Here is a 15,889-nt window from a genome sequence, read left to right as displayed (position 1 = left end):
AATTCTCACAATGAGAGCATTTAAATCTTGTGGTCTTGTCGTTCACACTATTTCTGTCCCTCTTAGTCGAAGTCATCATCTTCCGGTTACAGAACATTACTTGTATGGTTTATTTAATTACATTGGAATTAAATACATTAATGAATTTGGATTCTGACCCTTTTTTTTCTCTGTTGCCGACGATACCATTTTGAAGTGGAAAATCGACTACACCAAACTGAGATGAGTAGCAAAGCAGGTATGATACAATGAAAATGATTCATCAGAATAAGAATCGGAATCACAATCAATTTTATTGTCATTGTCAGTGGAAGGTACAATCAAAACTAGGACTTTTTTGGTCTGATGGTACAACACGAAACATAAATGGTAATCACGATACGATGTAGGTAGACCATAAAAAAAAGAAAATAATGTGAACTAGACATCATGTGTTGATGTGAGTTTTAAATGATTCCGATTATCTCATGCCCATGACATGTCAATAATAATAAAAGAGCAAGAATAGAAGACACATGCAAAGTCAGCTGTGCAAATATTGCTGCGTATTGCATAGTTTTTATTTTGACTCTTATTGCTTTTCCACTCAACACTAACAACAAGTATATCCCTTCATCTGACCTCCCCATTTTTTTCTGCTGAGAAGTCACAGTTCAGGGAGTTTCTTTCGGTGGAGCTCATCAGGACTCACTGGACCCTGAAAGACTGCCAGCTGGATGGCGCAAAAGGAGGAGGGTAGACGTGAGGTGATGATTGTGATGATGATGCCAACTTTGCCTCCTCTGAGGGGAAAATCATGTAGCCCCCCTGGATTAGAAAAACAATTAATTTGTTTCAGTATAGACAATAAAGTAGTGTGCAAATGTCTTGATCAATTATTCGAAGTTAGTCAGTAGGTTATTGCTGAATGTCATTACAGTACTTCCTTCCTTAGTAGTGCAAATGAATTCTTCTATCCTCATTTGTATCCAAATCCTCACCAAAATCTACCGTATCCTGTTTACTGTTTGACTTTTGTAACCTTTTACACAGTACTGTTCATTCTGAAGCAACAACGATAGTCACTCACATCAAAAAACAAAAACAACAACAAACCACATAGTGTACGTGGGGGTGTTTCTGTATGTGTGTGTGTGTGTGTGTGTGTGTGTGTATGTGTTGCATCATATCCTGACTGGGTAGATGTGATGGGTTGAATTTGCGTTGGCATCCATCAGTAGCGGAGCAGTCGGAAAGTACGCTGCACTCCCATTTTGTTGTGTGTCCAGTTTGGTAATCCTCTGTTAACAATAATAATAAAAACACGGACAATAACAATGACTATTAAGAGTCATGACAGACAAAGAAAATGAGAATCCATTACATTTTTATTGATACATTTCATGATTTATCATTTAATATGGTGTTTATCTCACACACCTTTTCTGTGTGAGATGGATGTTTCCCGCTCTTACTCATCTACTGTATGCTATATTGTATAAAGTAACTGTTGTGGTTACAGCATGGATGGAGTATTTGATACTATTTTACTTGTAAAGTATTACTTTTACCAGAGTATTTTTGAACACTTATCTCTAGTTTTACCTATGTAAAGAATGAGGATTTCATTTAGTTTCACATTTAGCTGCGTACATGAGTCAAAACAGTTTTCAGAATTTTGAAGGGCAGTTCTGCACGGAAAACTACAACCGCAATAATAAACTAATTGTAAGTTTATAACGTACCTCTCTGACATTGCCAATAGATAGCAAGCTATATTATCTTTGTAGACAATTTTTTTCCCTTCGTATATACAGTGTGTGTTGGAGCAAATAATGCGGTGGTCAGTGAGTATAAAGTGTGCCTTACCAAGTTTTTGATGCTACCTAGTACAGCGGTGGTGAGTATTCCCATGAAAAAGGCCACAAAATTCATTCCCGAGAGAATCCAGATGAAAACGTACACAGTGACAACTTCCTCACAGCTGCTCACACCAACAAACTCAAAGTAGTTAGTGAGGTAATCACCACTGCAAAACAAGATGAGGGGCTGATCATGAATGCAGGGAGGCTGGTAACTGAAAACGTCAGTCGCCGATATTGCGATAAATAAACAGTAAATAGATGTCTCCGGCTTACTTCGCACAGTCGTACAGGTCGCAGCAGAAGCAGGTCCCACTTTGTACTGTCAGGTTACAAGACTCCTTCAGATTCTGGCATGACACCTGCTTATACATATATAGTTTATACATTGAGCAGCCACAACATTATGAACATTTGCACAATATAATGATATTCAGTCAAGATTTTTAGCAAGTATTCTGCCTTCAAATAGGTAAAACTAAAGTTTGGTTGTGGACCGAAACTATCAGAGAGGTTATGATGACAATGGTTTATCGATGCACATGGTTCTATGGCAATTATTTGGCTTCTATTTGCCGTGTAATACACATTTTCAGGTAATTAAAAGACCAAAATGCACTTTTCAAGAGAAACGGGCATGGAAAGCTCCATGTTAAGTACAGATTGCAGGTGGTGAGGTATAGATAGTGTTGCTACTTTACAAAATCTAAAGTACGGTACAGTCACTGTACTCAAAGGCAGACATCATCATCCTTTATGTATTTAATAATTAGATGAGTTTCCTAGTTTGTAATGTAGCTTGAAGTGTTCTATTTTCATAGACAGGCGCATGTGCGCTTGGCTTAAAAACTAGTGCATCTTGTTCAGTTTTTTTTAAACCATAGATTATTCACGTTACTGAACTGGGTTCAAATTCTTCATGTAAATTTTCATGTTTTTAATAATGCAAGTTAGCTCAAGAAGTTTGCACTATTTGCAGCATTGCTTCTTCTGAGAATGTCTTCCATATGAAAGTAAAACTAAACTGAATTCAAAATCAATCAAATTGAATTGGAAATTATCATATAACTGAATCGAATAGCCCCCAGTGAATCAAATCTAGTTTGGAAATCTGAATCGATAGCCAGCCCTCATTACAAAACGTACAACTTGACGCCAAACCTTCAGCACCCAAAATTCTCCATCACAAGCACTGACATTTTCTAAACACAAATACATTTGAACCCACTGTGGTAAATACTAGATATTTGATCAATTGTAGAAGAGTTTATATATACTCTGGACACAAATGTACTCACGGGTGTGTACACACTTTCGTAAATGGAGCTCCTGCCGCTGCTGTAATACAGGCACCGTCCTGCCTTCAGTGGACGCACATCCTAAGCATCGTTGAATATCAAGACATGCTGGGTAGAATTTTTCAACAAGTTCAATGCGAAAAAACTCTGTATATAAATACATATATTTATGTACAGGGATGTGAAAAACAAAATATTCATTTCATCAAACCTATTTTAATATCACACTGAAAAAACACAAGGATATATATATATAAAATGTAGTTTTTTCTAAAAAAAACATATAGAAACTGCATTTTATATATCCTTAGGTTGTCTCAGTGAGATATTAAAATTGGTTTATGAAATGAAACCATTTTGAGTGATATAAAAAAACACAAAAACAAAAAACAGAAATTAGCATGGGGGCAAATACTTTTTCACAGCACTGTATATTATTGTTATACACATTGTTTTTTTCTGCCTCAATAACTCTATCCCTCCCCTCTCTCGCTCTCACCATCCTCTCCCTCACGCTCCTGTGTTTCTCCATCTCGACTTCTACACTGGCTGCAATCTAGGTTACAGCACAGCCGTCAAATATTGCTTTAATTTCTACAACTACTTTATTTGATCATCCAGTGTCATCTGTTAAGATGCAAGTGCGAGGCAACTCACCACGAAGAAGGCAACACAAGCTCCGTCGATCACCAGGCACAGAAAAGAAGTGATTATCCCAAAGCTGAGGAAAACTATTGCAGTAGTCAACTGAGAGATGCAGAAATAAATAAATTAATTAATTAAAAAATAAATACATTTAAAAATATTTGTATATATAGAGAGAGAGAGATAAATAACAAAAAGCATGCTGCTGAACACTAACACAAAGCAAAAATGCACTATGCCATCATATTTTGAAATGTGGTTCCATCTGATATAATTTAGTGAGCACTTCATTTGTACACAACAACGGCATCTGGACTGGAATATTAGAGACAATTCTAGGGTTGCCATGGCAATTACAGGGTTTGTGTTCTGCTTTTTACTACAAAATATTATAGAATAAGACAGGAAGAGTCATGCCGCAAGGATCACAAATGTCTCAGTTGCGTAGATAAATACTGGCAATTGAAGTAGTTAACACCATGTACACGCACACACCTTGGAATGCGTGTGTATAATAGGGGAAGAGCATGAGAATTTACCAGCTGCTTGCGATTCTCTTCAAGGCAGAGACCCAGAAGTCCCAAGAAGGATCCCACAGTCAGCTGAAGAAAACACATTGTTATAGGCAACATCATATATATGCAACAGGAGCAGACGAACTTTCATGCTCAAATTAACACATAGACAATATTACGGATTTACAGACAATAGACAATATTCTAGAGTCTTCAATTAACCTAAAGCGTGTTTCGGAATGTGGGTCCAACCCACCACAGCACATTTTGTGGACATTACATCAAAAAAGGAAATTATCATGCATGTAGGAAGATTAATATACATAACTATCATGTGAATTATAACTCTGACGCGAGGTCACACAATGAACTCATTTACGTGAGTGCAATAAATGTAAGTAAGCATTCAGCCAGAGTTTGTCAACATCTTATCAAATCATAATTATTCAACACTTACAATGAATCCAGAGATGTAACCGCTGACGCTGAGGCTTTGTGAACGTGTGGTTGTATAGATTCCCAGGAAGATGAGAAGCACAGACAGACACAGCATGCCCAGTGTCAGCCACAGAGCTTGTCTCACCCTCAGCATCATCTCTACACAGCACAGAGGAAGACGCCATCACAAAATATTGTTTACAGACTTGCTGCATGTGCCTTTAGATTTAACTACAAAAATGTCTTTCATGTCAAGGTTGTTAATTAATTCATTGGATTTCACACTGTTTCAAAGCAAATATCATTCTAATTCTGTGGCTGAGGGAATTCAGTCCTTTTCCTCACTAAATACAGAACCGTTCGCATGTGTAGATTACCTGTTACGCAGCTCTGGGTCAATGGACCTTTGCAGTCATATTCAAATCCTCTTACTTGAAATGCAGATGTGCACAGATGCAATGCCGAGTTTGTATGAAGACAAATAGCTTGCAAGAACTCAAGTTGTTGAGTTATTTCAATACATGATAGCGACCTCTAAAGGCGGCATGTATAACTGCCGAGATGTTTCGGGCCATATTCAAAGACAGCCTGGAAATGAAATGTTTTCCATCTTTTTCAATGTTGTTTTATTGCATTTTATTTTGTTTTCGGTGTGGCAGTAAACCTCATCTCCAATGCAACATGTAAACAAATAAATGTTTATTTACGCTTACCTATTTCTGAATATTTGGGAAACAGGTAGACGCCAACGTGCATTTTTCTTATGCTAAATTGTATTCCTGTTTACAACAACAATGTACATAATACTGTCTGTAACAATGATATACAATGAAGTCAATAAACATTTATAATCATCAGGAAAAAAATACAAACATTGCTTTTGGTTTATCTAATATATTACTATCTGTGTGAATGAGTGAATGAGAGGCATTGACTTTGTGCACGTCATAAAAATTTACTTCGTGAAGATTCCTCTGATGACTTGAACAAGTTTGCGGTCAGATATGACACATCCAATATGGCGGACGTGCTGACCCACTCGTCTTACACCCTAGCGCTCTCTAACGGCGCTGAAGGATACAGGCAGTTGAACCTTCGCCCTTTTCGTCCATTTTGGTTGTCCAAGCTAAGCCTGCTAAGCTAACTGCTGTGACAGCAGGAGCTGCAGACATGGATGACGGCGACGAGCTCGGAATAGTCCTCTCCCACAACACCTCCTCTGGGTCCAAGTCGGGTGGTGACAAGATGTTTTCACTAAAAAAGTGGAACGCCGTTGCAATGTGGAGTTGGGATGTCGAATGTGATACATGCGCCATTTGCCGGGTGCAAGTGATGGGTGAGCGTGTCAACGCCAGCTAGCTTAGCCCAGCTGCTCTCCATCAAAATGCTGGTCGTTTACGGCAAATGTAACCAGTTTCTCCGTTTACAGATGCTTGCCTCCGATGCCAGGCGGAAAACAAGCAAGAGGACTGTGTTGGTAAGCTAAAATCGGCTGCAAAACACGCACACGCACACGCTAATGTTTAGCCGCTTCACAGCTATCGCGACTGAGCCCAACGGTGGATACGACATACGACAGTTTGAGTCTACGAACAGCACGCGTCATTATCGTTTTCTTACTACTGAGTAATATACTGAGGAAAAATATTTTAAGTCATTTATTGCAATTATGACTTTACTTCAACTGCATGTAAGTGCGAGATAAGGCCCATTTCGACCTTTGTACACATCTCTGACCAAGCTCATACCTCTAAACACTCATCTCAAATTTCCCCACTGAAATGAATCTAAGTGCCATTAATGCGTTCTAAGTCTTTTGCTCCTCCTGGTGTCTGTAACTTGGCCAATGAGGGCAGTCAAAGTCAAACAGACACAAAACGAAAGAAGAATTTCACAACTAAGTGACACTGTAAAGCAAGGCTCTGCGCCAGGGGTGCTCAAGGTCTGCTTTTCAGCATGGTTTCCATCTCGACCTGCTTCCCTGCTGCAACACACCTGATTTAAATTATCACAATCATTATCAGGCTCCTGTGAGCTTGCTGATGAGTTGATCATTTGAATCTGGTGTCGCATCAAATTCTACATATAAGACTACAATTATTGCTTTTTTTGAGAATATTTCATTACTTTATCATGATCAGTAGAAAAGCGATTGTGGTCAAACTATTATGTGGCCGATCAGGATGTTGAACAGTCTTTGATCGACAATAGGGCAGCCATTGATAATCTCACACTGTTTTGTGGAGACATTGGTGACTCCATCTATCATAAATGATATGTAGTGCGGCGAGGTGATTTTATTTCTGGTCTTCAGTCTATGCATTCGCCTAAGCAATGAACAGCAACAACAATGTACGCCCGCTTCAAGGAGCGCTTATATGGGGAATTCTGGCAGGGTTGTTTTTCCCAACATTACAGCAAATGGCAAACACTGGAAGTGTTTTTCTTTTCCTGTAATTATTAACGCACACGCGTCCAAGGCATATTTATCGACGGAGATGCATGGACGACTGTGCATGCATGGAACACATACATCTTAAATTATTTTTTATATAAATGAAACAACAAGAGCTACTGCAGTCCGTGTGCAAGTCCACAGTGGCTGACATACACACAATGCGGAAACTATTGAAGACTAATTCAAATTAATTTTTTCAATGCACATGTTCAATTATTCAGTTTCTCGTGGCCCATATTTCAGCCCATAGATGGTTGCCATCCTCTGGTTAATACTGGTATTAAATATTTCAGCTCAGCAAGAGAAAATATTTTTTTGTATTTTCTTGGGGGAGGGTTATTTTATTATCCCCGGGCCACTCCACGGCCCGAAGGCTGCCAGTTGCCCCTCTCTTATCTAGTAGTTGTATCTCAGTTTTTCGCTTGAAAAAAAAAAAATAATCAGCTTGGTGGTTAATACCTCAAACACTAAGTTTGGGTCACTCATGTTTCAAGACACCACAATAGTCTCTTACATTTTATTTTAAAATACTCTGTATGTCTCTTGCCTTCCTGTTTAGCCTAATGTACAACCTTTTCCCCTGTTTCGCAGTTGTTTGGGGCGAGTGTAACCATTCCTTCCATAACTGCTGCATGTCCCTTTGGGTGAAGCAGAACAATCGCTGCCCCCTCTGCCAGCAGGACTGGGTGGTTCAGAGAATCGGCAAATAAGGCCAGCACCTTGGCGACGTGATTCACAGACTTCACCTGTACGCACCCCGAGGGTGAACACAGATCTTGCCGTGATCTTTGCGACGCCCCGTGCAGAGCCGCTGTCTACAACACGCGTCGGCCATTTGATTGCATGTTCAAGTACTCCCTGGGTCAGAGGCGGGCAATGAACCAACCAGGTGCATGCCACACACACACTTGATGTGCAAGGACTGCGAGTCACAAGGAGAAACAAGATGACACTTTGCAGTGTGTGGTCACTTGTTAGCTTTTCAATTTTTGTGTGGGTGGGGGGGCTTTGCCGCATTTCAAATATGTGACTGTAATTTTTAGGAATAAAAGTTGCTCTATGCCTGTAAATTGATGATTTTTGCTTCTTTTTAATGCTTTTTATGGTATTTTTGATAGTATCAAAGTTGTATTATTATGCATTTTAAACACATTTATTTTTTATTTTTATTCTTTGGCTTTTGACTCAGCATGGGACTTGGTTTTGGTTTTACTGTTTTTATGCTTTTTACAGTCTTCGTTATTAGTTTTTTTGGTTGTTGTATGACTTTTGCCTCGTGTGCAGCACTTTGTGTACAGCGGTGGTTGATTAAATACAGTTGAGTTGAGTTTTGTTAGCCTGATATTTATTAATATACCACAAGGTTGACAACACCACTGAAATAATGACAGACAATGTAGAACAATGAAGCAGACTGCAATGTTACAATATCGTCTTCCAATATAATTGGATTTTTTTCTCCCCCAGATTCAAACTCACTGCATTGACTAGAATGTCCTACTTAAAACATGTACTTAGCTGATCAGACCACCCTTCCTTCCTCGATGCGCGTGCCTTTCAAGTCGTGTTCTGCCTTTTTCTTTGTTAAAGTTCTCGGGCATGGAACATTTCAAAATCAACCAGCTAATACTGTAGGAAAACATGCTTGGTAGTTATTCATATTTAAATTATTAATTAAAACATTGTGTTATTGCACATTTTTGATTGACACTGTTAAAGAGGGTCTTGGGTGCTTGTGCCAAGTGGTCATTACATGGCTTTCTGGCATACCCATGATCTGACTAACTCCTTGAAATGATAGGATCTAACCATTTTAACTCGTGTTTGAGACCTGCCACCTTTGACGTGAGATGGCAGCACACTTACTGCACACAGGCACATTGCAGCTTCTAAAAATAGGCCTGACTAAATCCTCTTAAGTTCAAACCTCATAAGTTGCTTTCAAATCCCTGAGGATAGTGGCACTTCTAATGCTTTAAGGGGTGTGTCAGGAATTGGAGGGATGCTTGCGGGTGCTAGTGGGTGCTCTCGGAGTACTTGGACCCTGTAGAGGGTTGTAGTAGGGCCCCACAGTTCACAGGTGGGGCCACCGACATGAGCGAGCTGCTGGTGAAGGAACTGGTGGCCAACACAGCCTACCTCAGAGCTCAGCGGCTGGACCGCAATGAGCTGCACAAGGAGAGACACTCCCTGACTCTGCCCTTGCCGAAGACCTGCACAACTCTGCAAGAAGCCGAAGGGAAGCCATACGAGTCGCTTTGTGAGCAGCAGCCCATTGGCAGGGCGTTATTTCGGCAGTTTCTCCTCAGCTGTAACCCCCAGTACGCCGCCGCCATTGAGTTCCTGGACGAGCTGGGAGGATGGAGCGTTGCTGTAGATGACGCCCAAGAAAATGTCAGACAGAATCTCATCGCTAAGATCTGTCACCCTGAGACCAGGCGTTTTTTGTCTCTTCTCAAAGGAGGCACAGTGGAAACAGGCAAGCGCTTATCAAACAACACTTTGGATGAGTCCACAGTGAGCCAGATGAGAGAAGCCACAAAAGATTTCCTGCGAGGAAAACCTTTCTCGGAGTACCTGAGGAGTCCCTTCTTTTTCAGGTTTCTACAGTGGAAGGAGTATGAGAGACAAAAGATTAGTGACAAATACTTTCATGAGTTTCGGACTTTGGGGAAAGGTGGCTTTGGTGAGGTAGGTGTCAAAAGCAACATGGTTGGCTGCTAGACACTAGCGTTAGAACATCAGATTGTGGGATCAATAAAAGTGTTCTGTATTGCAGGTGTGTGCAGTGCAGGTGAAGACTACAGGACACATGTACGCCTGCAAGAAGCTGGATAAGAGACGCTTGAAGAAGAAAGGTGGCGAGAGGATGGCCCTTCAGGAGAAGAAGATCCTGGAGAAGGTTAACAGTCTTTTCATTGTGAACCTGGCCTACGCCTACGAAAACAACACCCACTTGTGCCTCGTCATGGACCTGATGAATGGAGGAGACCTCAGGTTCCACATCTACGAACTCGGAGAGCGCGGCATCCGTATGGACCGCGTGGTTTACTACGCAGCCCAGATGACAATGGGCCTCCTTCACTTGCACTCCTTGAACATCATCTATCGTGATTTGAAGCCCGAAAATGTGCTGCTGGATGCTTGCGGCCATTGTCGGCTGTCAGACCTCGGACTGGCTGTCGAGCTGCCAAATGGGAAAACCATCTGCCAGAAGGTTAGTCTGGTGGCCAACTCCTTGCTTTGCCTGTACTCTGTCAAGAGTACTATACTCTAACTTGTTGCATTTCCCTGAAGTTGTAGTTGTGGAACATTTTTAAAATAACAGAGTTTGTTAACATGGATTGTTGAAGCTTTGCTTTGCTCGTGATCAATAAAATATGGCAGTGCTCCTCCTTACAATATCTAATTTGTGTCTAGGCTGGTACAACTGGTTACATGGCCCCCGAGATCCTGACACAGCAATACTACAGCACTTCCGTGGACTGGTGGGCACTGGGCTGCAGCATCTACGAGATGGTGGCCGCTCGCCTGCCTTTTCGAGACTTCCGCGAAAAGGTGCAGAAGAGCGAGGTGGCCCGCCGCACACTTGAAGATCTGTGCAAGTTTCATCACAAAGCATTTGACCCCGCTACCAAAGACATCATCTGTTGCCTGCTCAAGAAAAAAATAGCACATCGCCTTGGGTGCCAGTAAGTACAAAGCGTCAGTGTCAAGAAGATAGTTGTGGTTTCACTGTTTCACCTGCTTTCACACCTCTTATTTTTCATACCAGAGGTGATGACCCACGAAAACACCCATTTTTCAAGAGCATTCATTTCCATTTCCTGGAGGCGCGGCGGTTGGAGCCTCCCTGGGTGCCCAAAGCCAACGTGGTGTATGCCAAAGATACTGACTGCTTCAACGACACCTCGGAAGTCGGAGACATTGAACTGGATGCCAAGGATGAAAACTTCTTCAAGGAATTCAGCACAGGTGCAGTAGCCGTATCTTGGCAGAAGGAGATGATTAACAGTGGGTTGTTTGATGAGCTCAACAGGCCAGAAAGGAACGGCCATACGCGAACAATGGCATGGAAATCTAAGACATGTGTCATTCTGTAAGCATCCCATCTAATCTTCAGTAGAGATGAGAACGGGGCGTCACAAAAAAATTTGGGCCGCATAATCAATCGTCACAAAGGGCTCCCCGTTGATTGGGACAGCAGTGTCTTTGTTGGGGACCCCAGAAAGTTGTCCCATTTCTAACGCGGATCAACACCCCTGAATATACCCCTGGAATACTTGAAACGATGGTGCTGCTTTCAAATAGAATCATTATCCAATAAATCTGCCTACCTCTAATAATAGTAAAGGGGAAGTCAACCCCAAAATGTTATTTACAAGAATATGTTCGATGAAGCCCTACTAGTCAAAACATGGCATAATAATAATGTTGTAATAATGTTGTGTTTGTGGAATACAAGTCAAGCAGTAAAATCCACCTGTTTTTAGCCATGTCTGTGGGTGTCCATTTGGTCACTTCTGTTGACCGAAAATTACATCAGTGTTGCTCAGGGTTCAGCCAATGACCAATCATGGCTTAACCTCAGAAAACAGGTGAGCCATGATTGGTCATTATCTGAGCCCCAAGCAACTGCAAAGTCATTTTCAGTTGACAGAAGTGACAAACCCCTCGGATCCCACTGAGTTGGCTAAAACAGGGGGATTTTGCTGCTTAACTTATAGTTCCAAAAAATGTTATATTAATCGGAATGCCATGTTTAAACTAGTGGAGGTGCATTGAACATATTTTTGCAGAGGATTTTGGGGGGTTGACTTCCCCTTTAAGATTACAATCCATTATCATTTGATTGACAGTTTGATTGCAACTTCAATCACCATTGTGCCAGTAGCTTCGAGACTAATATAAGTCTAATTATTCTCACTTCAGGTAAATGCATTTTTACCAGCATATAAGAAATTGTCTAGATTTGTTTATGGATGAAAATTTTGTTGGAAACTTGTTTTGTATACTCTTGTGCAGCACTACAATTCCCTGCTGAAGTAACTGCAATTGGCCGGTGCACAGCGGGGTTCCGGATTTCAAGTCAAAATATGCTGTAGCCGGTTAGTAAGCTTTGCTGATGCAGTTGTCACAATTATGATAAATATGAATGAAAATCACTTCTAGGCCTTAATTATGAAACAAAAAAAAAAAGTAAGATGGGAACTGAGTGTGCCTTCATGTGCCGCATGACATGTGCAAGCTAGTTCATTGCATAGTGCACACAACGTTCACAACCTCGAAATACCGTTATGTCAGCACTGCCATAAACCCAGGATCCTTGATACTTTACAATACATTTTTTTTTAATTTTCTTCACTGAGTTTCTTATCAAGTTACACGCTGACTTCGTATACCAGTCTAATCGCATTTCTCTTTACTGTAGCTTCGTTGAACGCTGTAAAATTTACAGCGTTCACATGTGGCGTGTAGTAACAAGTTTTACCATCAGATGTCGCCAAACACCCGTGAAATAGTTCCATACTAACTATTTTCAACATGCAAGCACTTTCTGTTTAGTGAAACATGAACTAAGGGACATGGTGATTGTTTCCGTCTCCTTATTGTTGTCCAATTGCATTCAACAATTCAACGAGAGATGGGAAATAAAGGTTAAGCTCAGCACTGAAATGCCTCTTTAAATCCAAATAATGTGTTCCTTTGCATTTGTGTCTCACAATGTTGATGTCTTGTTTTGAATATAAATACTATGTATACAATACAATACAATACAATTTTATTTGTATGTATGTATGTATGTATGTATGTATGTCTGCCTAGGATTTAAGGTTGTTAAATGTGTAAATGTTACCAGGGTGTAATTTCTTAATTCTATACTTTCTGATGTGTAATATATACAGTGCCGTGAATAAGTAATTACCCTCTTCTCAAAGTCTTACTTTTTTGCTTAGATTCCCATTTAAAGTGTAAAATCATCCGACAATTGTAAATATCAGACATGGACAATTTGCTGTGATTGATGGAACCATGAATTCTGATCTTTACCAGAAAACCCTGAGGGAGAATATTCGGTCATCAGTTTGTGACCTCAATCTGAAGTGTGTTTGGCTTCTACAGCAGGACAGTGATCCAAAACACATAAGTTCAAGCAGCAATTTAACTTCTGAATGGCTTAAAGGAAAATTAAATACAGGTATTGTAGTGGCCTAGTGAACATCCGGACTCAAATTCGCTCTGTATATATTATATGTTATGTCCTATGTGGTCCCACAAGTCACACACGGCAATCTGATTAATATTGTGTTTGTAGAGTGAGTCAAGCAGCAAAATCCACCCATTTTGACACTTTCTGTCAGGAACGACCAATCACAACTCATCTGTTTTCTGAAGCTGAGCCATGTGCGACCAGTTATTTAGGTTAAGGGGGCAAGTACTTTTTTCACACAAGGCCAGATAGCTTTTAATAGTTTTTTCCCTTACTAAATATTAAAATCACCATTTAAAAAGTGCATTTCCTGTTGACTTGGTTTTATCTCTGTCCGATATTTACATCTGTTTGATGATTTTACATGGGGAAATTATGCAAAATCATTTTTTATGGGACTACTTCTGGGGCAGCATGGTGGGCGACAGGTTAGCACGTCCATGAAGTGCTGGGTTCGATTCCGGGCTTTGGTCTTCCTGAGTGAACACGTTGTCCCCTTGCGTGTGTGGGTTTTCTCCGGGTACTCCAGTTTCCTCCCACATTCCTGAGACATGCATGGTAGGTTGATTGGACACTCTAAATTGTCCCTAGGTGTGATTGTGTATGATTGTTTGTCTTTGTGTGCCCTGTGATTGGCTGGCAACCACTTCAGGGTGTACCCTGCCTACTGCCCAACGACAGCTGGGAAAGGCTACAGCTCGTCCGCGACCCTTGTGAGTAGAAGCGGCTCAGATAATGGATGAATGGATGGGCCTACATATGTATGTGTTCTAGCAACTATAAAAATATTTTTTGTTCCATAATAAGGGTACCACCTGTCTAATAAGAGAATTTTTTTGTGTCTTTTACACATAAACATTTTATTGCTAAACTTTGTTTGAACATTGATGAAAGAAAATTAAAAAAAAAAAAAAGTCTCCCAAAGCTTTCGTGTGAATCGGTGAGTCTGTGTGGTTAACCGAAGATTCCAGACTTCCTGCCGTCCACCAATCTGACGGACCACCAAGACAATTGCCTGCTCAATATCAGAGCATGTCATCCTATTCTGTGTTCAACAAATCCAAAATACTAGCGCTCAACCCTGTGAGGGGCTGACCCTTCAGAAGCCGAGAAGTAGTTGCACTGGTGCTTGACTGTCATGAGATTAGCGCATGATTCAGATGGAAATCCAAGACGACAACTTGTTCAACATCAGTCGGAAAGTTGTTGTTCGGATTCCACTGCGGAAGATGTGATGAAGAGACAAGCTCTGCAGAAGGTTTTTATCAACATTCAGCCGGCCATATACCGAGCAATGCTGCAGTTCTGCAACGACGTAGTTCTCATGAGTGGCTGACTGTCTGATGCTAGTTTTGCTGCGATTCAAAATTTGAATCATTGATAATCAGCGTAGCAACAACACGTATCGCATGGCAACACCTGATGATGTAATGACTCACGGCGCACTAATGTGCCATGCCAAGTTAGCACATTTATGTTCTACTATCCTCGAGCTATATCATTGCAGCTTCTGCATTCTAATAAAGGAAAACGTGGAAAGTGGCTCATCACGCGCATGACAGCAGGTTTGTGAGGGCTTAGGCGGTGAGAAAACATCTATCGGTCAAGACACAGAGGTCATTGACTGTGCAGGGAAAGTGAGAGCCAGTCATTCAAGAGGAACGTTAAGGTCGATGCAGTTGAGGGGAACGCTTCTATTTTAACAACAATGGAGACAGTAAGGCAGCTCGCCAGCAGAGGTCAAGGTTAACCTACAAGAATGAAGACTCAAAGTAAGACTTGGAAGGAAGTCAAATGACCATTGTTGTGGTAGCAGGGTCACTCCCACCTCTTCTCAGGAAATGTTTATTTTTTGGTTAACGTTCAATTTTATGTGCTTCATTGCTTGAATTCCTCACATTTCCACAAATAAGTGAATTCCTGCTGTGCAATCCAACAGGATCCGTGCATGTGTGAATCTTTCCATGGTGGCCTCAGACCATCAGACATGCACTGCTTGAGAGTGGACATAGTCACTTACGGCTCTCTCGCTCTCTCGCTCTCTCTCTCTCTCTCTCTCTCTCTCTCTCTCTCTCGCTCTCTCTCTCTCTCTATATCTATCTTGCACACACTCACACACACACACTTGTATCACTTTGGGGCTATTTCACAGACTTGCCGTCATTTCCGGGACACTTTCCGTAACACTTACTCAGAGCAACATCAGCTTTTGGTTGGCCAAACGAGGACACAGTTTGTAAACAGTCCAACAGCCACAACTCATCTCTCCACCGAGCCCGACTGCTTTACTGCAGAAATCTGTCCATGTCATTTACAGCCATATTATTCAAGGGGAATGCAGCTTGTGGTGTAAAGTAATCCCTCTTGTTACTCATAAGATCATAAAGTAACTATGGAGACATTGTATTTTTACAATTAGGAATGTGCAACTTCTTTACACATAGTTGACTTGATAATTTATTTCCCGGTATTTGAATATCATT

General features: G+C 41.0%; 3 protein-coding genes across 3 annotated transcripts; 2 read left to right on the top strand and 1 right to left on the bottom strand.

Moving 5' to 3' along the window:
• Positions 1 to 404: 404 nt before the first annotated feature.
• On the bottom strand, positions 405 to 5,250 carry LOC148333714 (transmembrane protein 255B). The gene is made up of 9 exons (XM_088301123.1): positions 5,115 to 5,250; positions 4,757 to 4,896; positions 4,324 to 4,386; positions 3,797 to 3,886; positions 3,140 to 3,220; positions 2,118 to 2,203; positions 1,849 to 2,008; positions 1,176 to 1,280; positions 405 to 807 (listed from the first exon to the last, which is right to left on the bottom strand). Exons 2-9 carry the CDS (start codon positions 4,892 to 4,894, stop codon positions 688 to 690), a joined length of 843 nt encoding a protein of 280 aa, XP_088157249.1. The 5' UTR covers positions 4,895 to 4,896; positions 5,115 to 5,250; the 3' UTR covers positions 405 to 687.
• Positions 5,251 to 5,766: 516 nt separating this feature from the next.
• Positions 5,767 to 8,522, top strand: rnf7 (ring finger protein 7). Its single transcript, XM_088301568.1, has 3 exons — positions 5,767 to 6,073; positions 6,167 to 6,214; positions 7,787 to 8,522. Exons 1-3 carry the CDS (start codon positions 5,908 to 5,910, stop codon positions 7,903 to 7,905), a joined length of 333 nt encoding a protein of 110 aa, XP_088157694.1. The 5' UTR covers positions 5,767 to 5,907; the 3' UTR covers positions 7,906 to 8,522.
• Positions 8,523 to 9,194: 672 nt separating this feature from the next.
• Positions 9,195 to 11,656, top strand: grk7b (G protein-coupled receptor kinase 7b). Its single transcript, XM_088300419.1, has 4 exons — positions 9,195 to 9,886; positions 9,975 to 10,412; positions 10,616 to 10,887; positions 10,971 to 11,656. The coding sequence occupies exons 1-4, from the start codon at positions 9,290 to 9,292 to the stop codon at positions 11,296 to 11,298; spliced, it is 1,635 nt and encodes a 544-aa protein (XP_088156545.1). The 5' UTR covers positions 9,195 to 9,289; the 3' UTR covers positions 11,299 to 11,656.
• The last annotated feature ends 4,233 nt before the right edge of the window (positions 11,657 to 15,889 follow it).

The sequence above is a fragment of the Idiotropiscis lumnitzeri genome, chromosome 7 (assembly GCF_059441095.1).
Source record: "Idiotropiscis lumnitzeri isolate Australia: NSW breed Sydney's pygmy pipehorse chromosome 7, RoL_Ilum_1.0, whole genome shotgun sequence".
Lineage (NCBI taxonomy): Eukaryota > Metazoa > Chordata > Actinopteri > Syngnathiformes > Syngnathidae > Idiotropiscis > Idiotropiscis lumnitzeri.
The sequence above is the reverse complement of the archived record's forward strand: the minus strand, read 5'-3'. Positions and strand labels throughout refer to the sequence as shown.